Here is a 22054-nt window from a genome sequence, read left to right on the forward strand (position 1 = left end):
GTCATAGTTTCCCAGTACCGTCAGTCATTTTCTTATAGTAGTACATTGGATGTTCAAGGTCCGTTATATGAGTGAGAACATGCGATACTCAGATTTTTGTTTCTGTGAGAGGTCACTCAGTATTATAGACTCAAGTTCCATCCAGGTTGCTGCAAAATTCATGATTTTGTTCTTTTTTATGGCTGCGTAGTATTCCATCGTGTATATGTACCACATTTTTTTAATCCAGTCCTCTTTTGATGGGCAGCATACTGTTTTCTTAATGACTGCACCAGTTTATATTTTCATCAACAGCGTACAAGGATTTGTTTTTTCCTGTACCCTCTCTAACACTTGTTATCTCTTGTCTTTCTGGTAACAGCCATTCTGACAGCTGTGAGGTGATATCTCATTGTGGTTTTGTTCTGTGTTTCCCTGATGATTAACGATTTGAGCATCTTTTATATTTCTTTCTTTCTTTCTTTTTTAAAGTTGGAATCTTACTTCGTCGCCTAGTCTGGAGTGCAGTGGCACGCTCACAGCCACTCCATTGTCCACCTTCTGGGCTCTGATGATCCTTCCACCTCAGCCTTCCAAGTAACCGGAACTACAGACATACGCTACCATGCCTGGCTAATTTTTCTTTTATTTATTGTAGAGGTGAGGTCTTGCCAAGTTGCCCAGTCTGGTCTTGAACCCATGGGCTCAGGCAGTCTTCTCACCTCGGCCTCCCAATGTGCTGGTATTACAGGCTTGAGCCACCGCACCCCACCTCTTTCATATTTCTATTGGTCATTTTTATGCCTTCTTTGGGAAATTTTGGACATTTTTAAATGTCCGAACTTCAGCCATTTAAAAATCAGATTATATGTGGCTTTGTTATTGAGTTTTGCAAGTTTCCTTATGTATCTTGGCTATTGCCCCTTAATTTTCTGTTTTTAAAAATATATGAGTTTCTGGGCACAAGAGGGCTTGTCTGTATTAGCACATGGTTCCAAATTTTCCAATGTCATCATCATCACCAAATTGATGTGAAGAAGAAACTTAATTAGGCCGGGCGTGGTGGGTCACACCTGTAATCCCAGCAGTTTGGGTGACCAAGGCAGGAGGGTTGCTTTAGTCCAAGAGTTTGATTCCAGCTTGGGCAGCATAGTAAGACCATGTTTCTACAGAACTTCAAAAAATTAGCTTGGCATGGCGTCGGGAGGCTGAGGTGGAAGGATTGCCTGGGCCAGGAGGTTGAGACTGCGGTGAGCTGGGATTGTGCCACTGCTCTCCAGCCTGGGTGATAACAGAGTGAAACCCCCGAATATAAATAAGTAAATAAATAAGTACGTATGTACATATGTACATACATACATACAAACTAATTAATCAAGTATGACTTCTTAGTGAATAAAGTGTATACAGTGGGCAGATTTCTTTAAATTAGAATCCACAGGGATAAGTTGTCTTGGAAAAGTTAAGAATCTTTAGACTTCTTAGTAATTTTATTTTAAGAATCCTACTGTCTGTGCTCTTCACATGAACTATTTAATGTATTTGCCATTTTGCAGCATCTTGAGGTTGGTGTTAAACTTCTCTGAGTGGAGCCCATGACTTCTGATCAGGACGCTAAAGTTGTGGCTGAACCGCAGACACAGAGAGTCCAGGAGGGCAAGGACAGCTCTCATCTGGTGAGTGTTGTTGGTTGGGGTGGGGAGTTGAGGGGAAATCCATTTCTCTTCTCTTTTGAATAAAGGACTTAATAAGGAAATCACAATGGTAACTGTAGCATGTAGATGTTACAGTTTTGTAGGGGAGAAAAGATTTCCCACCCATCTGAACTTCATGGCTGAGACCCTATGACAAATGACAGGTGAAGAAGAGAAAAGTATACACATTTATTTGGTAATAAGTCTTAAGTGCCATGGGAACCTCCATAAGTGAAGACCTGAAGGAACAGAGAAAACTGTGTATTTTTTGTTGTCTGATACAGAAGTGGACAGTCATGGAGAAGCATGATTAGACAGAAGGAGTGTGACCTTATGGTTATGAGCTGGGGGACCTTAGCATGGCTAGTGTGTTCAGGTGTTTCTTGGTGTCCCTGTGTGACATTCCTTTTCTCATGTAGAGCAGGGCTCCTCTGGAAGAGGGTCTTAGGGACCTGTCTTCAGGGGAAGGTCAGCAGGTTTTATCGCCTGCTTCACGGGAGAAGTGGCAAGAATTTTTTCTAGTTTATGTGGCCTGATTTTGCTGTTTTCTCAAGTGCCAGCGTGTCAAGTTTCGGAGTGGTGTGTCCTGAACCCTGTCAGTCTGAAAAATGTAGAGGTAGCTTAGTAGAGAACACTGCAAGTGGTAGGTGATAGCAGAAAGAAAAGGTAGGTATAGCTCTAGGTACCTAAAGTATTGTATTTCTTAAATCAAGGAAATGCAGTGGTTTGTAAATACTCTAATAACATTACAGCCATTATAATAGGGTGTGTTTAAAGAGTTAATTAGGACTTTATATACATTTTTTATTTTGAGTAACTTTGTTCATTTAAAAAATTTATCATGTCAAGCAATAATATTTAAAGTTTCAAAATGACTTGGGGAAAAATAGCTTTTCTTAATTTTCCCCGTTGAAACTACATTGAATTTTACTTAGGATGTTCATTCAGAATTTAAAATTTAAAAATTTTAAGGCTTCTGTGGCCAGGCACAGTGACTCAAGCTTGTAATCCCAGCACTTTGGGAGGCCGAGGTGAGAGGATTGCCTGAGCTCAGAATTTGAGACCAGCCTGGACAACTTGGCGGGACCTCGTCTCTACAATAAATCAAAAAATAAGCTGGGCGTGGTAGCGCGCACCTGTAGTTACAGCTCCTTGGAGGGCTGAGGCAGAATTGCCTGAGCCCAGCAGGTCGAGGCTGCAGTGGCCATGAGCGTGCCACCGCACTCCAGCCTGGGCGACAGAGTGAGACTCCAACTTAAAAAAAATTTTAAGGTTCCTATATTTTTCTGAATGTCTTGTGAATTCATGATTTTATCATGTAAAAATGTACTTGACAGTGGGTTTGATTTTGCTTGATTACTGTGATTTGAAAATATGTTTTCTTTACATTACAGTGGTGCTGTCTTTGTTTTCAATTTTACAGATGAATGGTCCTATATCTCAAACCACTTCTCAGACAAGTTCCATCCCAGCTTTGAGTCAGGTAATTCAATTTCGAGATTAATTATAGATTGTTTAATCACAGCCAGGGCTCACAGATATTTCCTTAATGACAGATGTTTACTGTAAAGAAAATTAGAACGTGGATATTTCTCAAAAAGGGTATGGGGACACATTCATCACTGTAGCTCCTAGGTACAGTAATGTCCATACTGTATGTCCTTTCTGGCTTCTATGTGTATGTATGTTCTGTGTATAGTTCCACAAACAGCAGCATGCCAAATGGATTAATTTATTGTCTGATATTGATCGCAATATTTTTAATGGCTCCCTGATAATCTGTTGTTATGTGTATGATTAGCTTTACATTTTGATAGCCTGTGTTCCATATAGTCACAAGTTGAGTAGTAAGTTTTTGCTAAGAAAATTTCTTTTTCACATTTTAGCTGTGATCAATAAAAGAATAAGGAGGTGAAAATCGGTTGGTTTTTAAATCCTGACTTTTACCACTTGCATATGCATATATAAAGTGCATTTAGAGCTAATACTCCAAATGCAGTTTGATAATCTTCTATCTTACAAATTTTATAAAATTTAAAAAGTAAATTCTAAAGTAAAATTTATAGTAAACTTTATCCATGCCCCCAAAGTATAAGCAGTTCACACAGGAATTAAAGGAGGAGTTAGGATGCTCGTCTACTCTTTTTTTTTTTAGTTATTTAGAGTCTCACTTTGTCACCCAGGCTGGTGATCCTTCAGCCTTCCAAGTAGCTAGAACTACAGATGCATGCTACCATGCCCAGCTAATTTTTTTTTTTTTTGAGTTGGAATCCCACTCTGTCATCCAGACTGAAGTGCAGTGGCATGCTCACAGCCACCACAGCCTCCGCCTGTTGGGCTCAGGTGATCCTCAGCCTTCCAAGTAGCTGGAACTACAGGTACGCACCACCACGCCTGGCTAATTTTTTAATTTATTATAGAGATGAGGTCTCACCAAGTTGTCCAGGCTGGTGTTGAACCCCTGGTCTCAGGCAGTCCTCTTGCTTCGGCTTCCCAAAGTGCTGGAATTATAGGCTTGAGCCACCGTACCGGCCATTCATCTACTTTTAATAAAGTCAAATTTTAAAAAGTGAAAGATACCTTTTAAATTATTTTATTTTTATACTTTTATGATTTATGTTGGCTTTTTGTATGTTCTATTTTACAATGATTTTTTTAAACAAATTTTGTTATGTTTTAAAGTAATTTTAAATCCAAATGTAACACTTTTGGTAGTCTAAGAAGAAAATTATGTAAGAAATAAATTAGACAGCTCTTAAATGTAGAAATCTTTGAGAATTTTTTGTTTGTTTTAACAAGTTCCCGTCTTCCCCTTGGTTGACTTGCAGTCCAGCATAATATTCAAACATCTTTAAAAACCATTTGTAGGAAATAGATGTAGATTTGGTGTTCTTTGATTTTTGTTGTTGTTTGTTTGCTTGCTTTAATTGCTTTGGTCATAAGAATTAAGATGAGACCTGTCTGATAAAGAATTTAAGCCCTTGAGCCAGAATTCAGTATTTTATCTTTCAATAACTGGCACCTGTGCTCTCTGGCCTTGTAAAGTGTTGAGATCCTACAACAGAACACTCCTGGAGGTTCAGGTTCAGCCCTACTGCTCAGTGCCATGGAGGCCACAGGCAGATCCTGTCTCTGACATGCCTTGGTGATTTGTGAGTCACTGTTTCCAACTGTGCAGAGCGTTATACACTTCAGGTGCTCATAGGGTTACAAACCACTAGAGCTAGAGCGTACCTTAGGAGACCATCTGTCTCACAACACGTGTGTCCTCTAAAGGTGTATATCGACCTTAAGTGTCTTTACAAGAAATAAATGTCCTCTCAGAGTCCACCATTTATATATAGCTTTAATCAGTATGTATATTTCACCTCACTTTTCCCCAGTTGACCTGATTACATCTATATATCCCCACATAGCAGCTCTTACTTAGCATCTGATATTTTCTTTTTGTTGATATGCCACTGTGTCATTAGCCACTGGATTTGGGGGTCATTTGAATTGTCTATCATTTTCCTGCTGTTATGAATGGCATTTTTAAACTAGCTTTATTTGTAGTACAACTAAGGGTCTGTAGTTTTCCGGGAGTTTGTATTGGCTGAGTGACTAAGTGTTGAGGCTCAATAGTCTGCTGTTATAGGCAGGAACAATGATGAAACTCTTGAGTCCATCAGTATTCCAGCAGAAGGGAGGAAAACCAGAGGACAGTGTTAGGCGAAGATAGAGGAAGAGAGGCCGACTCAAGCAAACTGAAGTAAAGTGAGGCCCAGCTGGTTTGGAGGATCTGGTGGAATGTGGGTGATCAGTTGTGGCCTTAACAAGAGACGTTCCGAGGAATGATCCAAGCAGAAGCCAGATTGCAGTGGGCGGGTGGACAGAAGGGGACCTTGGCTTTTGAAGGTCACTACATTGGCTTCAGAATCCATTTTGTGTTCGAATGATCCTGCTGAGTTTTATCATAAATAAACTGTAAGTTTGAGGGAAGAACTTGAGAATGTGATAATGTTTGAGTGACAAGTGATATTAGGTGGAAGTATTAATGTTCAATTAGCACCTCGGAAGAAAGATAAGGAGTCATGCCGAGTGTTTTCTAATTGTGGTGTGAAATTGGAAAACTTAAGTTGGAAATCCAGCTCTTCTGCATAGTGTACATATAGTTCAGTAAGACATCGTTTATGTATTTTTTTAATTCCTTTGCAGATAGTGATATCAGAAGACTTATCTTTCCAGTTATTTGTCAAGTTTCCTAAAAAAAAAAATCTCTACCTTTTGATGACATAGCTTTGAATGAATATTTATTATCAAGCCAGTCAAAGTAATTACTATAGGTCTCCAACTTGAATAAGAGCAGGCTAGCAATCAGAAAACTTGAATGTCTACGAAGATCTCCAACTCCTATATCGATCCTTTGTGCAAGTGACATGTGCCTTCTCTTAGTTCATTATCGTTCTGGTTAAACTTTTCGGTAGGTTGTTGCCACTTTATCAGTCTGTTTAAGAAAAGACGGAGGAACTTTACCTAAGATGTTGATTCATTTCCTATTTTAACCTGGAAAGATATCTGAGATGTCTGTTTACATGTCAGAAAGTGTAAAGCTGCCTTTACCTCAGAATGACTTTTTTAAAACCATTGGTACTTCCAGTTGGACCTGACTGGATGTGGGGTCTTTGGGTTCCAGTAACTTCTGAAAACCTACTCCAGGATGGAGGACACCTTCTAGCCAGGTGCTGTCTTTTTCTCTTGGAATCTGTTTGTGGTGAGGTGGCGAGGAGATCTTTTTTATGTAAGAAATTGTCCAGTTTGATGGCATCTGTCACATTCGGCTTATCTTAAAGACTTGCCTGTATTCTTTCTGTCGTTGACAGAAGAAATACTTTCCCTACTTTTTAGTTCCAAGGTATATTTGATAATAAAGGAGTTTCTTCTTCATTCCCTATTTGGCTTGCTATTCTTAGTTTTATTCCGGTATAGATGAGCTACAATGTTGCCAAAACTTCTCTTGTTTTAAGTAGACACCTGTGATAGATGAATATCTCAATGATAGTCTTTCATGATACAAGAGTCAGTAAAAATCATCTGTCTCAGAACATTCTGTACTTTCTTTTAAAAAGCTGGTAATTTTACTGCTTGGTATTTGCATCATTTGAGATATGACGAAGCATTTTCTGCATACTTTTTCATTTTAGAATTATATGTCCATAGTTTAAATTCTGTTAAGGCATTTTGCTCAATAGTTGGTTTGCAAATCAACTTTGTGGGACATTACTGTGCAAGCCATTGTACTGAGAGAACAGTCAGACCAACAGGAGGAAGTGACGTACGTTTCAGACTCCTGTGCCCAGCGGCTGGCAGCCTTCACCAGCACTGGTGTTTCTGCACATGTGTGGAAGTACATTTCATGTAACTGCATGCACAGGTCCTAAGTATACAACTCAGTGAATTTCTACAGAATAAACCCAGGCAGGGAATTTACCACCTAGATCCTGAGGCAGCCCTCTGGATTTTGGCATCAGTCTGAAGACACATTGTGATTGTAGAAATTGTAAAAATATGAGGAATATGTATCTTCGAGTCAGGGAACTTTTGAGAGAGTCAAACTGTGATGTTGAACATGGTTTCTGAGATGGGCACGCTGCTTGATTCCTCATTTGGCCTTTCAGTTCCATGGAGCCAGTGCCTCTTGCCTGAATCACAGCAGTCCTTCCTTACTAGTGCCCTGACCCACCCTTCCTTCCTAACACAGTCGCCAGAGGACCCTTCAAGAAGGCTGAGTCATGACCTGCCACTCCTGTGCTCAAGCATCAGGATCAGTCTGAGTCCTGGCAGGGCCCCAGGCCTTCATAGCCTGCCCCTGGCTGTCCCCTGGCACCCTGTTCCCAACTCCAATGGGTCTTGACCTTTTTTTGGGGGGGGGTTGGAGTCTCACTCTGTCACCCAGACTGGAGGAGGGCTGTGGCATGCTCTCGGCCACCGCAGCCTTGACCTGCTGGGCTCAGGTGATCCTTCCGCCTCAGCCTTTCAAGTAGCTGGTACTATAGGCATGCGCTACCATGCTGAGCTAATGTTTTTGTTTTTGTTGTTTTGATTTATTGTAGAGATGAGGTCTTGCCAAGTTGCCCAGGCTGGTCTCAAACCCGTGGGCTCAATCCTTTCACCTCGGCCTCCCAAGGTACTGGGATTATAGGCTGAGCCACTGAGCACAGCCAAATTTTTATTCTTTTTACATTACTTTATTCTTAACACTTAAGCTTGAATAGTTCGTTAAGCAAAACTAGCCATCGCCTCAGGTTATTTCTTTGTTAATCTTGTCTACAGCCTGTAAAAGCCTGAAGTTGAGAGTATTTTACTGATGAGAAGACACAGCTCCTTTTATTGAACCAACAAAATACTCTTTATTTACCTGTCTTGTGAAATAAAGTGCATTTGAGTTATTTTCTATTTTTCTGTTAAAATATTTAAGCACTTGCTTTTTTAAAAGCCAGTTAATTAGCTTTTTCATATATTTTGGTAGTGAAATTTTACATACAAATGACACATTAACATAGACATGCAAACACACACAGAAGTAGAACTTAGAGCTTTATAAGGTTCTTCATTTGCCAGTTTTCAAATAATTCCCCCCTTTAGACTATCAGTCTCTTGACCAATGCTCTAAAAATTGTTAGCTAAGCAATCCTAAGTTTGCATTTCCAAAGACTTAACTCTTAGGTGAAAATTTGCACCCCTGGCCTGACTGGGTCTTGACCTTAGACTGTTCAAGGAACATCTCACTGCCGGGCTCTCTGCCTTAATTTGTCCTGGCATACCCCTTTCCCAGTTGTCTTTGGGGGTTTGATCTCTTAACCGTCGGTCTTGGCTCATGTCTCACCTTCTTAGCATACCCTGTCTGCATCATATTCCTTACCCTGTAGAAATATGCACCTTCTAACACTGCCAGGTATTTGTTAGGTTTAGCATCTATCTCCCTGGACTAGAATCTAGCAAGCTTCATCAGAGCTGGTGTTTTGTTGTGTTCACTGGGGTATTTGAATGTATTCCTGGCAGCTTAGGTGTGCCATACATGTGTCTTGTGTGAAAAGACATGTTCCATATGGCGGTGACCACAGTAATAACTCGTTAATTCCTATTAGCCCTCCACTTGTCTTACCCTAGGTACTCTTATTCCCATTGTACAAATGAGGATACTGAGACACAAAGAGGCTTAGATAATTTCCTCAAGATTACTGAAATAAGAAGTGGTAGAACCAGAGCTTGAACCCAGGCGGTCTGCCTGCAGAGTCCAAACTCAAGAGGAAATGCTTTCTCTTTGGCATCTGTTATTTCATTTCAAAAGATAAACAAGAAGAAAATAATTTTTAAAATGCAGCTCTTTCAGCCATCTGAAAGCCATCTTTAGGGCTGCTCCCACACTCTTCTATCACAGGCCGGGGCTCCAGGAGGGCAGAATGGTGTCAGGTGACAGGTTTGAGGAGGCCCTCCACTGATTCACTGCCTGGAGTTTCCTCAGGCCTCTGCTCCCTACACTCCGGTGCAGTGCTCCTCAGTCACTCAACTGTGGCTCAGACTGACCCAGACGAGGCTTGACCCGCTGCTTGTAAAGGTACAAGTTGTAAATCTTTATGACATTCTGCAGGTCCTACTTCTGCCTCCTGGACTTTAAAGGCTGTCTCGAACAGCTGGAGCTCCAGGCAGAGACTTTGTTGCAGAAGCGGAGCCATCCCAGAGAGTTTCTACTAGGGCAGTGCTGAACAGAAATGTGAGGTCGAACCTGCCACAAAAACGCCACACCAAAGCAATTGTGGAGCTGTAGAGTGTCCTGAGACCCCTAAGCTATAGAGTTGCTGTCTTGCAGCATCAACCAGGGAGAGCTGCAGGCACGAGGTTCCAACCTCTGGAGCTGCTGGATGGTCTGAGCCCAGCAAAGCCACAGGGACAAGCTGCCCCACACCCTAGGGCCAGCCTCCCCTCCAGGGTGCTGAGTATGTAGAGTCAAAGGAGATGACTAGTCGTCTGCCTTTTTGGCTTCTGGATTTGGTTGGGGCCTGTTGCTCCTTTTTGTGCCTATTTCTGCCTCTTGAAACAGGGATGTCTATCCTGTGCCTTTCCCACCATTGTATTTTGGAAACACAGCTTGGTAATTTGCAGGCTCACAGCTGGAGATGAATTGTGCCTCGGGTCTCACATATGTCTGATTCAGATGAAACTGGACTTTTGAGTTGATGCTGGAACAAGCTAACACTTGGGACTGCTGGAATGGAATGAGTGTATTTTGCATTGTGAGAAGCACATGAATTGTGGGGGCCAGGGTGGAATGCTGTGATTTGAATGTGTCCCCCAGAGTTCATGTGTTGGAAACTCGGTCTTCCATGCAACCAAACTGGTAAGATGTGATCAGGTTGTGAGAGCTCTACCCTCATGAGTGGACTAATGCTGTTAGTGTGGGAGTAGGTTATAGAAGGAATCTTGGCTACGTTTCTCTTGGTAGTGCACACTCTCTTGCAGTGTCCCCTCCCACCGTGGTGTGATGCAGCTTGAAGGCCCCCCTTGGATGCGGGCCCCACAGCCTTCAACGTTGCAGCCTCCAGAACAGAAGGAAATCTCTGTTCCATGTAAACTACCTGGTCTTGGGTATTTTGTGATAACAACACAAAACGAACTGACACAGTCGGCTTACAGAGGACTTGAGGGGGAAGAGATGTCAGAAGGAAACAGCAGACGGGGAGGATGTGTTAGCTGTTTCTGCGGGTGAAGTGGAGGTTGTGGGGAGGATGGCATCTCAGAGGTGGAGGAGACCACAGGGGCAGGCTGGGTCGGATTATGAGGACTTGAACATGGTGTTGGGATTCGTTCCTAAGTTACGGTACTTACAGTCTGCACAGTAACTCTTTGAAGTAGACCTCGGTGCTGGCTTAATTTTACAGGTGAGCAAACTGAGGTAAGGAGAGGCTATGTAACTGGCCAAAGATCACATATGTAGTAAAAAAATGGAACTGAGATTCAAACCCAGGCAGGTAATCTCATGAGCTTGGCTGCCTTGACTCCACCTTTCAGTTCTACAGGTGTTGTGATGGTTTATATCCCTGAGTATAGAATGCCTTTCCATGTGGGTATTTAATTCTCTTCAAGCCATGTAACACTGGGGTCAGTGTGCTGCCTGAGTTCTGTTGTGCCATCCGAAGCAGCCGCTGAAGCTCTCAGTGCTTCGTTTTCCTGTTTTTCACAATGGGATGCAGAGTATCCACCTTCCAGGTTGTTGAGATTGTGAATTAACCTGTACCATGAAGTGGATGTGTGTATGTAATTAACATTTTGTGGCACATAGTGGTACATGAAGTGTTCATTCGCTATTGTTGTCATCATTGTCATTATTAGCTGTAGTTTCAGTACTTGAATTTAAGAATATTCAGAAGCATTTATGTTACCTTGATGTTTAATTAAGTGCATTTCCTAAACTTTTCATCATAAAATGTTAATGTTTTCTAAAATAAAACATTAATGGGACACTATCCATAACATATAGATATTAAATAGACAACAAAACTTCTCTTGCAGCGGAGAGAATGATTTTGTTTTTAAATGGTATGTCAGAACCATAATAAGAAACAGAATTGCTTACACTAAGAGTAAAGCATTACAAATGTCCACAAAAGACAAGGTCCATCCAGGAGTCAGCAGTCACAGGCCGCATGGTGTAGGAGCAACTTGGCTAGTTGTAGATAACTCCTATTTTTCACCAGTTACCGGCCTGGGCATTCCTCTTCAGGTGCTTTTAAGAGACTTTCTGGTTTGGGCACTGGAAAACACAGATTAATTTCCTTTTTTTCCTTTTGTTCTTCCTTTTTTCTTAATTAGAATTTTCAGACATCTGCAAAAGTAGACAGACTACTATAATGAACCCTAATGTACTCGGACAATTACCACCTTCGCATTGGACTACCCTCTTTTTTTAAATCCTTTTCTTTCTCATGCCCATAGTTGTTTAAGATTTTATGTACGTATGTTGTATACACACACACACACACACACACACACACACACACACACACACAGGTGCCAAAAAAATGTACATATATTTTAAGAAAGGAAAAAACTATTAAAATTGTAATCCTATAGATACTGATAACAAAAGGTGAATACAAGTCATGTCTGACTTCTCCAAGTGGTTCCCATCAGCATCCAGACTCTTCTGATGAGGGTGAATGACTGCAGGACTTGTTGCTGTGCACAGCCTCCTGGGTCTTCCCTTGTGCACATCACACACAGGCCCATGTGTCTCACACTTATCAGGAATACGTGCAGTTGTTTGGCAGGTTGGAGGTTCTGTTGCATACTCACACCTCCAGTGTCACTGTCCTTCCACAACATTCTTGAATTTCAGATGCCACTTCAAAATGGATTGTGCTCCTTGAACAACTTCCACCATTTTCTTTGTTCTGCCTGTTGCTTGGTGATGCTAACATTCATTTGATTGAGATCACCTTTTGAGCAAACGTTGACATAGCATTGACATAATAATGTCATGCTATACATTACTATCATAATTCAATTCAACTTCGAAGAAGTAATACATAAATAACATCTCTTGAAGTGTGTATCTATATATTTTGGCACCCCCAGTATATATTTATTGGAGCATTTTGAAGCAAAAACTAGACAGTGTGTCATTTTATCATGAATACTTCAACATGCATCTCTGATACCATTCTATTTTCATGTCTGACACAGTTAGCAATGATTTCTTAGTATATACAGATATTATTTCTTAAAGCTAGAAAATTAGTTACAGGTCAGGCTTGGTGGTTTAGCCTGTAATCCCAGCACTTTGGGAGACCAAGGTGAGTGGATTGCCTGAGCCCGCGGGTTTGAGGCCAGCCCGGGTAATTTGGTGAGACCTTGTCTCTATGATAGTAAAAAGTTAGCCAGGTGTGGTAGGACTTGCCTGTAGTTCTGGCTACTTGAAAGGCTGAGGTGGAAGGATTGCTGGAGCCCAGCAGGTTGATGCTGGGGTGGCCATGAGTGTGCCACTGCTCTCCAGCCTGGGCGACAGAGTGAGACTCTGACTAAAAAAAAAAGAAAAGAATAGAAAAAAAAGTTAGTTACAACTATAATTAGCTCTGAGTTTTAGGGAGCAAATTCCTTATACTGTTTTCCTTTTTGGGAACTTATGAACTAACTTCTTTGGTTGTCATCGTCCCATGAAATATAATTTGGAAAATACTGAAACACTATGGAAAAACTAGGGAGCCGAAATCTTTCTGGCTAGAATAATAATTTCAGGTGGTTTTTTTTTTGGAGTTTACGAGAATAAAGTAAAATAAGATGCAGCATTCTTCCATTGTTGCTCTGACTTGGGGTCTCGGTACTGTTTGGAGTTTAGCGCTTGGAGTGCAGTGGTTGTCAGGCCAGCCCATGCTGTCATTAGGATTTGGATTTGAGTGGCAGGGACATGTGACCACAGCGCAAGGGGTTATTTTTGGTTCCTGGGTGTTGGCTTCTCCTTAGAGCCACAGCAGGTTAGTGTGAGAGGCGTCTGTGGAGGCCTGGGAGCAGCAACTTGGTAGTGTGGTGGTGAACTCTCTAACATGGGCTGTTGCTTCAGCAAAGAACGAAGTAGTGATGATGACTGTGAAAACACTGGCCTGTTAAGAAAATCTGTGGAGAAGAAGGAACCGGAGAACAAGCTAAGTAAAGCTTTGTTTTCATTGTTTGATAGCCATGAAGGTGAGGAACTTCACAATGTTGGCAGCAGAACCAGAACAGCAGCTGCTGGCATTGGTGTGTGGACAAGCATTTCCACCAGGTCTGGGCACAGGCAGGGTCGCAGACCAAAGCAGTCCTTGAACTCTGATTCTTCTTTAGTATGTAAGTTCTTATCAGGGTATGAAGGCCTACATGAAAGTGACAAGAATTCCGATAATGCCGTTCCTGAGCAGAATCCTGTGAGGGCCTGTGACCCAGTGTGCACAGGCAACGACAGTGAACCAGGCCGCTGTAAAGATGATGGGCCTCTCTCACATGTGCCGTTGCATTCTGACCAGGGCCTGTGGGAAGAAGCCTTTGTGGGTGGCCATCAGTGCTGCTGCCCTTCCACTGGTAAAAACTCTCCAATAGCGAAAAAAATGGGGGTCAGCATTCACATCTGTAGCTGTCATGAGAATCGCTCTTTAGAGGTGTCTGACAGGGAGAAGAAAGACAGAAACCTTCTGCGTGCTGATCACCAGCAGCATAAGGACTTGAGACGGTGCAGTCTTCAGGGCCTCTGTGTTGCCGACCCTGCCGGCCTGAGCATCAGAGAGCAGCCAGGCGCCCCTGCGGGCAGAGCAGCTGCTGCAGAACACCATTGCTCTGCTGCAACTCCAGGCACACACGCTGTGCCAGGGGTGGGGGAGCCAGAGCCCCAGCAGGGAGAGCGCTCGGCCCAGGACACGTGGGACCCAGATGAAAGGGAGGCAGCACTTTGCGAGAAAGCCAAGCCTCGCTCTGAACCTGTGGTGCTCAGCGATGTGCCTTGTGAAGCAAGTGCTGGTAACATGCAGGTGGGAAATTCAGGGACAAAAGCTTGCACCAAATTCCCTAAAGATGACACAGAAAGTATTGCTTTGCTTAATATTGGTATGCTCCTGGAATTAAACAGCAGCAATTCCCTAAAGTGCCTGTGTGTGGTTCCCAAAGAAAAAGAGCGCGGTAGTGCAGGCGCAGGAAGTCAGATGGGTCGTTCTCCTGTGAGCTGCTTCAGTGACCCTTCATCTGTCGTAGGGAGTGGTAGCCCTGAGTCTGTGACAGTTAGTGTCCATCAGAGTTCAAATCCTAAAGAGGAGGGAGAAAACAACTCCATAAAACCACTAAAGGACAGTCATTATTTCCACTTGGGTGTTAGCAAGTCAGATGGTGTTCTTTCGGTTGGTTTAGATAGAACTGATTTAAGTCTTAGGAGGTTGATCACACCAGTGAACTCTGGAAGTGAGTGCCTCTCAGTTTGTGCTAATTCTGGAGAAGCAGCCCCAAGCAGACTTGATGAGGGCCCCAGACCTGAGCCTCTCCTAGAGCCAGCACCTAGGAAGGGGCCGCACACAGGAACCAGCAGCCTGGTGGCCAGAGCTTCTCCACTGGCAAGTGTGGGAAAGCTGCCATCGCAGTCTGAAAACAGTGACTCTTACCAAGGTGAGGACAGAGTTTGTGCTTTGGAGGTGAAGGGTCATGGCACGAGGCCTTCTGAGTTGAAACCTTGGTGTCAGGCAGGTCTGTGTACGGGGAGCGGAGCAGATGAGGCTCCAACACAGACCAACGATTTAAGGCCTGTGGAATGTGTGGCGGACGGGCTGGTCCAGCAGACGGACAGCCTGAAGCGTAGAAGAGCACGAGGAGCGCCCCCAGATGATGGGTCTCATGATCACTCTGGGTCTCGCAGCCACTCCAGGTCTCTTCAGGGTGACTTTATGTCCTCTGCGTTTGTTTTCACCTGCACAGAGGAAGAAGAAAGGGAACCAGGTCTGAAGGATAAAACAGAAAATGAAATCTGTGAGAAGACTTCAGTCAGTGTGTCACATGACCTTTTGAGTGACCCCTGGAAGTTAGAAAATGCTGAAGAAGAATCACTAAAAGCGAAGAATTGCGACACAAGTGAAGATGAAAGAGAAAATGCCAAGTCAGATTCTAAAGTGGCCATTGAGTGGGAAACAACTATATCAAGATGCAAGCCTGTGCCCAGCCAGCATGTGCTGACTTGTGTTTGTTCTAGTACGACAGAAAATGCTGATTTTGAAACTGAAAAAAATGAGGAAACCCAGAGAGCAAATGACTACAGCTGTAAAGATGTTAATGTTGTACCACCTTTAACCCAAAGTTCAAATCCAGGCATATGGAAGTCAGCAGTAGTAGAGAAGAGTTCTCTTAATAGTGGTGAAAGCCCAGAACTGAAGGTGATTTACTCTGAATCAACTGAAGAAGTTTCTGGCACCTTTGGTAATAATGCATCAGGGTTGAGTAAACCACAACTGACATGTGAAGAAGAGGAGGAGGGATGTTACCTGAAAAAAGGTAGTATTGACTTCCTAAGCCCATGTTGGACAAATGAATGTGCATATTATTTCAAAGAAAGAAAGACCAAGTCTACCATTAAAGAGTCTACTTTAAATGATGAAATGGATTTTGTGAGAAACTCGAAGGTGAATTTTGAACAGACAGAGTTATGTGACACTTCTGATGGGAGTTCTTGTTTGGTTGGTGTTGACTCCAGCCAGGTGGACAGATACACGGCCACCACTTATGATGCTTCCCAGGTGGTCCCTGTCATTTCAGCAGCCAAAGACATTGCAGTGCTAAGTGGTGACCATGTTTTCTCATTCGTAGAAGGTGTCTTAAATACCTCTGAACATCCCTCAAAAGTGGAATGGCAGAGTTTGCCAGAACTGTCCCACTTTTTGAATGAATTTTCCTATTGCTCCATGGGAGGGTTAGCAGATCTGATATTTACTGAAAGATTGACCAGTGGTTGTGGTGGATACCAAGTAGGTTATCTCTGGACAAATAGAGTCATAAAAGATGCAATAGAAGATGAGCAAATATTTAGTGAGGGTCCACACAGTAAGCCACAGAACATGGACATTGTTTCACATTCCCTGGAAAAGACCCCTTTTCAGCTACCAGAGTCAGAAGATGGTGTTATTTGGGAATGGCCAAATAGAGGTGGACAGCTGGTAAGTATGTTTCACCTGTGTTTATTATTGTGCTGTGATATGCTGGTCTTTACATCTTGATTTTTAACTTAAAATCAATGAAGTTTTATTCTAAACTGTGAGCAGTTGTTTGATTGCTCATATAAGGCTGTGAATTATGACGTCAAGTTGACAACTTCCAAATTGGAGACCCCGAATTCTCTGTTGGGTGTATTTAAGCCAGGGCTTGTGTGCAGACTCCTGTTAGTGCTAAAGCATGCCCTGCTGGTTGTCCCGCACAGCTTTGTAGAGACCCTATAACTGTCCATGGGTTTTGCCAGCTGCTCTGTCTTCCTTGCTGCAGCTGCCGCGTGCTTAGAGCTCTTCATGGGATCTTGTCATGTGGGCAGTGTGTGCTTCAGCAGGCAGGCACAGGAGGCGTCAAATGTGTAAGTCACACGGCAGAGTATAAACCCATTTGAAGTCTGTGCCTTCTGGTACTTTGTATGTGTCTAAAGCAGGTAAGATTAGCTGCTTTTGACTGGCATGAAAACCGTTGTTCTGTCTTCTTGGGGTCAGAGTTCTGAGATAGAACTGCCCCTCTGGTTTGGAAGAGAGCAAATGATTCTGTGGTCAGCTAGTTTGAGTGTCTTTCTTGAAATTCTGTAATAAATGCAAACATTATTCTGCAACAGGAAATTAGTTTTGCTTGAGTAGGCCAAACATTACAAAATTAGACCTTTAACATACTATGCATATAATATTTGACATAAGTGGGTATAATAAGCAGTTGGCTACTAATGTCACTGCTGGGAGCATCAATACAGAGTATAAACGATTCCTTTTGCTGTCTTGATCTGCACGACTTTCAGTGAGATATGTGCTTACTGTTTTAAATTAGCATTATAATTATGAGCTTTGTCCAAACAATATTTTAATATGAGGCATTGCGACATTTATTGATGGTGTCTTGCTTTTCTTTTTTTGTTTCTTTTTTTTTTGCAGGATTTATTGAGAGGACAGAAAAGCTCCCACAGTGGGAGGGGACCCAAAGGGGTTGCTTTTCAAAACTTCAGTTTTCAAAGTGCTATTACAGACATTTTCTTCTTCTTTTTGCTTTCTAATTTATTTTTTGTAGCAATGAAGTCTGGCTGTGTTGCCCAGGCTGGCCTTGAACTCCTAGACTCAAGCTATCTTCCGACCTCAGCCTCCTAAAATGCTGGGATTACAGGCATGAGCTCCCGTGCCTGGCCACCAAATCTTATATGGCAGCTGTCATTCCAAATAAAGAAGCAGAGGTAGATACTTGTGTGGCTCTGAAGTCAATGAATTGCTCTGAATTACTAAAACTTTTTAGTGAAACTAGTAGTAGTACGTGCTTACTTGGAGTGTGTCTTTTTTTTCCATTATCACTTGATTTGGGCTTACTCATACTTAAGGGGAGAGTCCTATCCATTTGTGGCATAAAACCTTGCACATGTTGACAAATAGTGGAGAATATAAATTTTTGTTATTACTTTATTTATCCATTTTTTTGAGTCAGAGTCTTACTGTGTCACCCAGGCTGGAGTGCAGTGGCACACTCACGGCCACCGCAGTCTCAACCTGCTGGGCTCAGGTGATCCTTTCCCCTCAACCTTCCAAGTAGCTGGAACTACAGGCGTGTACCACCACATTCGACTAGTTTTATGATTATTATTGTAGAGACGAGGTCTTACCATGTTGCCCAGACTGGTCTTGGACCCCTGGGCTCAGGCAGTCCTCTCACCTCTGCCTCCCAAAGTGCTGGGATTACAGGCGTGAGCCACCATGCCTGGCTTTGTTATGGCTTTATTAAACATGGATTCATTCTGCGAATTTCTCAAGCACCTCGCTGCTGAGTTCAAAACTGTGTTGGGTACCAGTGATACTTCTGTGAGCAAAATGCCTGTGGTGACTGGCACCGGGAACAGAGGAACATGGGCACACTGTAGCCACGAGGACATGGGAGCCCCTCCAGCCACGCCATGCCTGTTCAAGCCCTGCTCACAGCCACTTCACTTCCAGGATGCTGTGTAATCTGTTAATAGACCCCAAGGTGTATTTTGGTGATGTAGGGCAGTCAACTGCAAAAGATGCTAAGGCTAGAAAAGATGAATGTTAATGTTAGGAGTCTCAAGAACGTGTGGTGTCTGCATGAGATGAGGGGAGCTGTTAACTGAGGCAGGGACACTGGGTTGTGTGGTGCTGAGGGGTAGAAAGAGAGTGGGTCTAATTAGAAAAGGTGGTCTCTAAAGTGTTAGAGTGGGAAAGAGAGTGGAGAAACGCATCCAAAACGATGGGTGGGTTGGAAAGGCATGTATGTGGACAGAGAGAAGGCTGTGTGTGCGCCACAGGGTCTTCTGCACCTTCACTCTGCCCCGTGAACTCATGTCGGCTTTACCGTCCATGGCACCTGCTAGCCCAGCACAGGCCTGGCACAGGCATGCTGGTGAGCACACAGGAGTGCTTCTCAGACAGATGGGTGGTTGAGAGAGAAGAGACAAACCAGCCCTTTGAAGAAGCAGAGGCCAAGAATGAACTGGGAGTTTAGATGTGGTATAAGAAGGAATATTGGAGAATCATTGTTTTCTGCTTGAAGGAATCCTGTTCTTTGCCCTATTACCAATACTTAACGAAAGTAAAAAGAATCTGGATAATCTCTCATTTCAGCATCTAGTTTATGGACCTGGTGCTCGTTTGTTGTGCAGTGACTAGAAGAGCAGGGACTGAGAGCCACCCCCCAGACACGGACAGAGCACACACTGCTGTTTTAACCACATCAGCCTTCCACTGTCAGTTTCAGAAATAGTGTGTTTTATTGCCAGCCTCATTACCTGAGCCAGTGTGGATTTATTCTAACTTTTTGAAATTGTGTGTGCACGCCTGTTGTTTTGGTGTCTTGTGATGGCGCCTTCCAGCTCTTTCCTGTGTCTGGACCACAGAAGTGGGCACTGTCTGTGCCACACACAGGGTGCCCCAGCTTGCAGCCCCTGTCTAGGAGGTGCCTGGGACCAGGACCCTATCGCTTCCTCCAAAAGTTCTGACTTCCTCCGCTATGGTATGAAGGTTGGTGGTATGTTGGCAAAGGTGCGTAATCCGTGTAGGTTTGTTGAAGAATGGTGGCAAAACTAGTCCTAGACTTTGGACAGCAGTGGCCACTGGGACGGGACATTTGACTTTTCTTTAGACTTTGGGGAGCCATTCAAGGTTTGTAAGCAGAAGAAAGTCAGACTTGTCTCAGAAGTATCAGGGGAGTGGGGACTGTTGTGGGTTTATCAGGTGAGTCATAAAAGACCACCAATCCCTAGAGGAGATAACAGTGGGGGCCATGAGGGTCTCTGGACGGATGCACAGCAAGAGCAAAAGTGCTCAGGACAGCAGGGAGGTCTGTGTGCGTGGATGTGGACAGAGCTGGGAGCAGTGGTCACAGGCTGGCATTGTGGCTGTGGTAAGAACTTGGTCTTTAACTCTGAATAAACCAAGCCACCACGGGTTGGTTTTGAGCAGTGCTTTCTGTGTCCAACTTAATGAGCACCCTTAACTGTTGGTGACTGATGAGCTGAGGATCCAGTGAGCACCAGGTTTGTGCCAGGCGCCTTGCTGATGGCAAGATATATGCTGAGTCAGCAGCCATCAGGTGGGAACCAGGAATCTCATCTTCCAGGTGAGGCTTAGCCCACAGGACACAGTTGTCTGTGACAGTTGATCTCAGCCACAGCCATGGGAGAGCCGTGTGCAGGACGTGGGACCAGAAGCCTCAGGGTCAGCTGTTATCTCCAAAGGTGATTTTGAAGTTCTGTCAGGATTGGGAACAGTGATTGGGGAAAATGGGAGATTTGCTGTATTCTCAGTGGATGTTTCCGCGCACTCAGGACCTACAGTAGCCCCATTAGAAGACCCCTGTTCTCAGGAGCAACTTTCACTTTCTACACCATTTGCTTATGTGACTTTTTGAAGCTTTATAATTTAAGTTTTATGCAACTACATTGTATTCAGAATTGTAAATTTGTACATTGTGATTTTATTAGCAGGGTAGCTATAAACAGCAGTGTGGCTGTTTATCAGCTGCACAGCATGTTAAGACATTGGGTCTTCCTGAAAGTAGGGCTGTGCCTGAGTCCCAGCTTCAGGAGCTCAGGGCTTAGGAGAAATTTAAGAATCTCACAGGGAATTAAATGGAGCTCTGATTGCATCAATGTTTTTTACTTTTGAAACTGATTTCATCCTAAAGGTATGTGTAAATAAATAGGCTCAGCCTTTGTAGCTGAAATTCTCTGAACACAGATGTGCTTTAATTATGCATTGGTAAGTAAAATTACTTTGGTTGAAATGTGGATACAAATGTGTATGTCAAATTTCTTCCTAGGTACCAACAACTAAGGTTTCAGAGCTAAACCCTAATGCGAAAGTATGGGGGACTCATGTGTTACACCTCGAAGCCAGTAGCACAGCTGACCACGTGAGTGCGGCGTGGGAGGAGGCGTCCGGCCATCATGCAGACCACAGCCGGCAGGGTGAGTTGGGGGCAGCCGTGGTGAGCAGGTTCCTGGGCTGGGTCTTTCCCTTTGTTTCCATTTTAATCTGTCCTAAAGAAGTTGTTCTTTTACTGTTAGGTTGTGGTTTGTGACAGTACTTAAGATCCAGGAGATCTTTTACCGTCCTGTTAAAGTTGAGTAACTGCAAGTTTTAAGAGAAAGTAATTTTGTCTTAAGAGAAAGTAATTCTTCTAACCCTGCCTTTGGGTAAAATTCTTAATTTTAGGATCAGAAGCCAGTGGTGATGGTGACAAGAGTCGTGAGAATGCAGCACTACCAGACGTGCAGGAGCCAGACCAGGCAGACATGATCCAGCCTCTGGCTCTGGATCACTCAGAATATGAATCTCTGCCTGAAAATAGTGAAACCGGTAAAGCCCTGTCATGGATTCATTTTCACATAGAATATGGACGTTTATTTTTCGTTTTTTATTCAACTTACTACATCTTTCCCTAAACGATGTGCCTTTCCTTGCTTCCTTTTAATTCTACTTTAAACTCACTCTTATATGGATGTAGAGAAGAGGGATCCTGGTCAGGGAAGGCGCCACAAAAGATGTAAGCTCCTGAAAGATGACTGCCATGTAATCAGGAGAATGAGAAGATTGCAGTGCGGCATGTCAGTGCAAGACGGAAGGTTTATGTTGAGTTTGAAAAGGAAGGCAGTTTGGATAGAGGGAGGGGCACAGAGAGGATGGATAAGGACAGGTGAAGCCACATTTGTGAGTCATAGAAGCCACGGGGAGTTGAACTTTATCCCCATCGATAGAGTGAGTGACATGAAGAAAATGGGATGTGGGGAAGATGAATTGTGCAGGTATGTGAAAAATGGCTTGTAGGAAAGAAACCTAAGAACAGATGGAGAGCTGTTATTCTTGTGTAGGGTTGTGAGGACCTCAGCATGGAGCAATGGCCATAAAGATGGAAAGGAAGAGAGCTGGTGGGCAAAGGAAGTGTACGGGCCTGGTTATGCCTAGTGCCGCATTTCATTGGAAACGTGATTGCAAAAGCAAGCCTAATGGGAACTTTAATAATGTTTTTATTTTTATTGCCACCATTATGTAATGGTCTCAGTGGTTCTCAACCCAAGTTGGGTAGGGGAGACCCTGTCCCCTCCCCTACCCAAATTGACTGCAGCAGGCAGGGCCGGGGATGCCAGACCTCGATGGTGGAGG

The 22054-nt window shown here is 43.4% G+C and overlaps 1 protein-coding gene across 1 annotated transcript; it reads left to right on the forward strand.

The window, feature by feature from the left end:
• Positions 1 to 1532: 1532 nt before the first annotated feature.
• LOC103254899 (la-related protein 4B-like) lies at positions 1533 to 21250 on the forward strand (the record flags this gene model as incomplete). The annotated part of the gene is made up of 4 exons (XM_008052877.1): positions 1533 to 1655; positions 3097 to 3156; positions 20712 to 20859; positions 21107 to 21250. Coding segments are annotated over exons 1-4 (433 nt in total), but the record flags the coding sequence as incomplete, so codon positions are not given.
• Between the last annotated feature and the right edge of the window lie 804 nt (positions 21251 to 22054).

This window comes from Carlito syrichta, unplaced genomic scaffold, assembly GCF_000164805.1.
Source record: "Carlito syrichta isolate Samal-C Ts95f unplaced genomic scaffold, Tarsius_syrichta-2.0.1 Scaffold287622, whole genome shotgun sequence".
In the NCBI taxonomy this organism is placed as follows: Eukaryota; Metazoa; Chordata; class Mammalia; order Primates; family Tarsiidae; genus Carlito; species Carlito syrichta.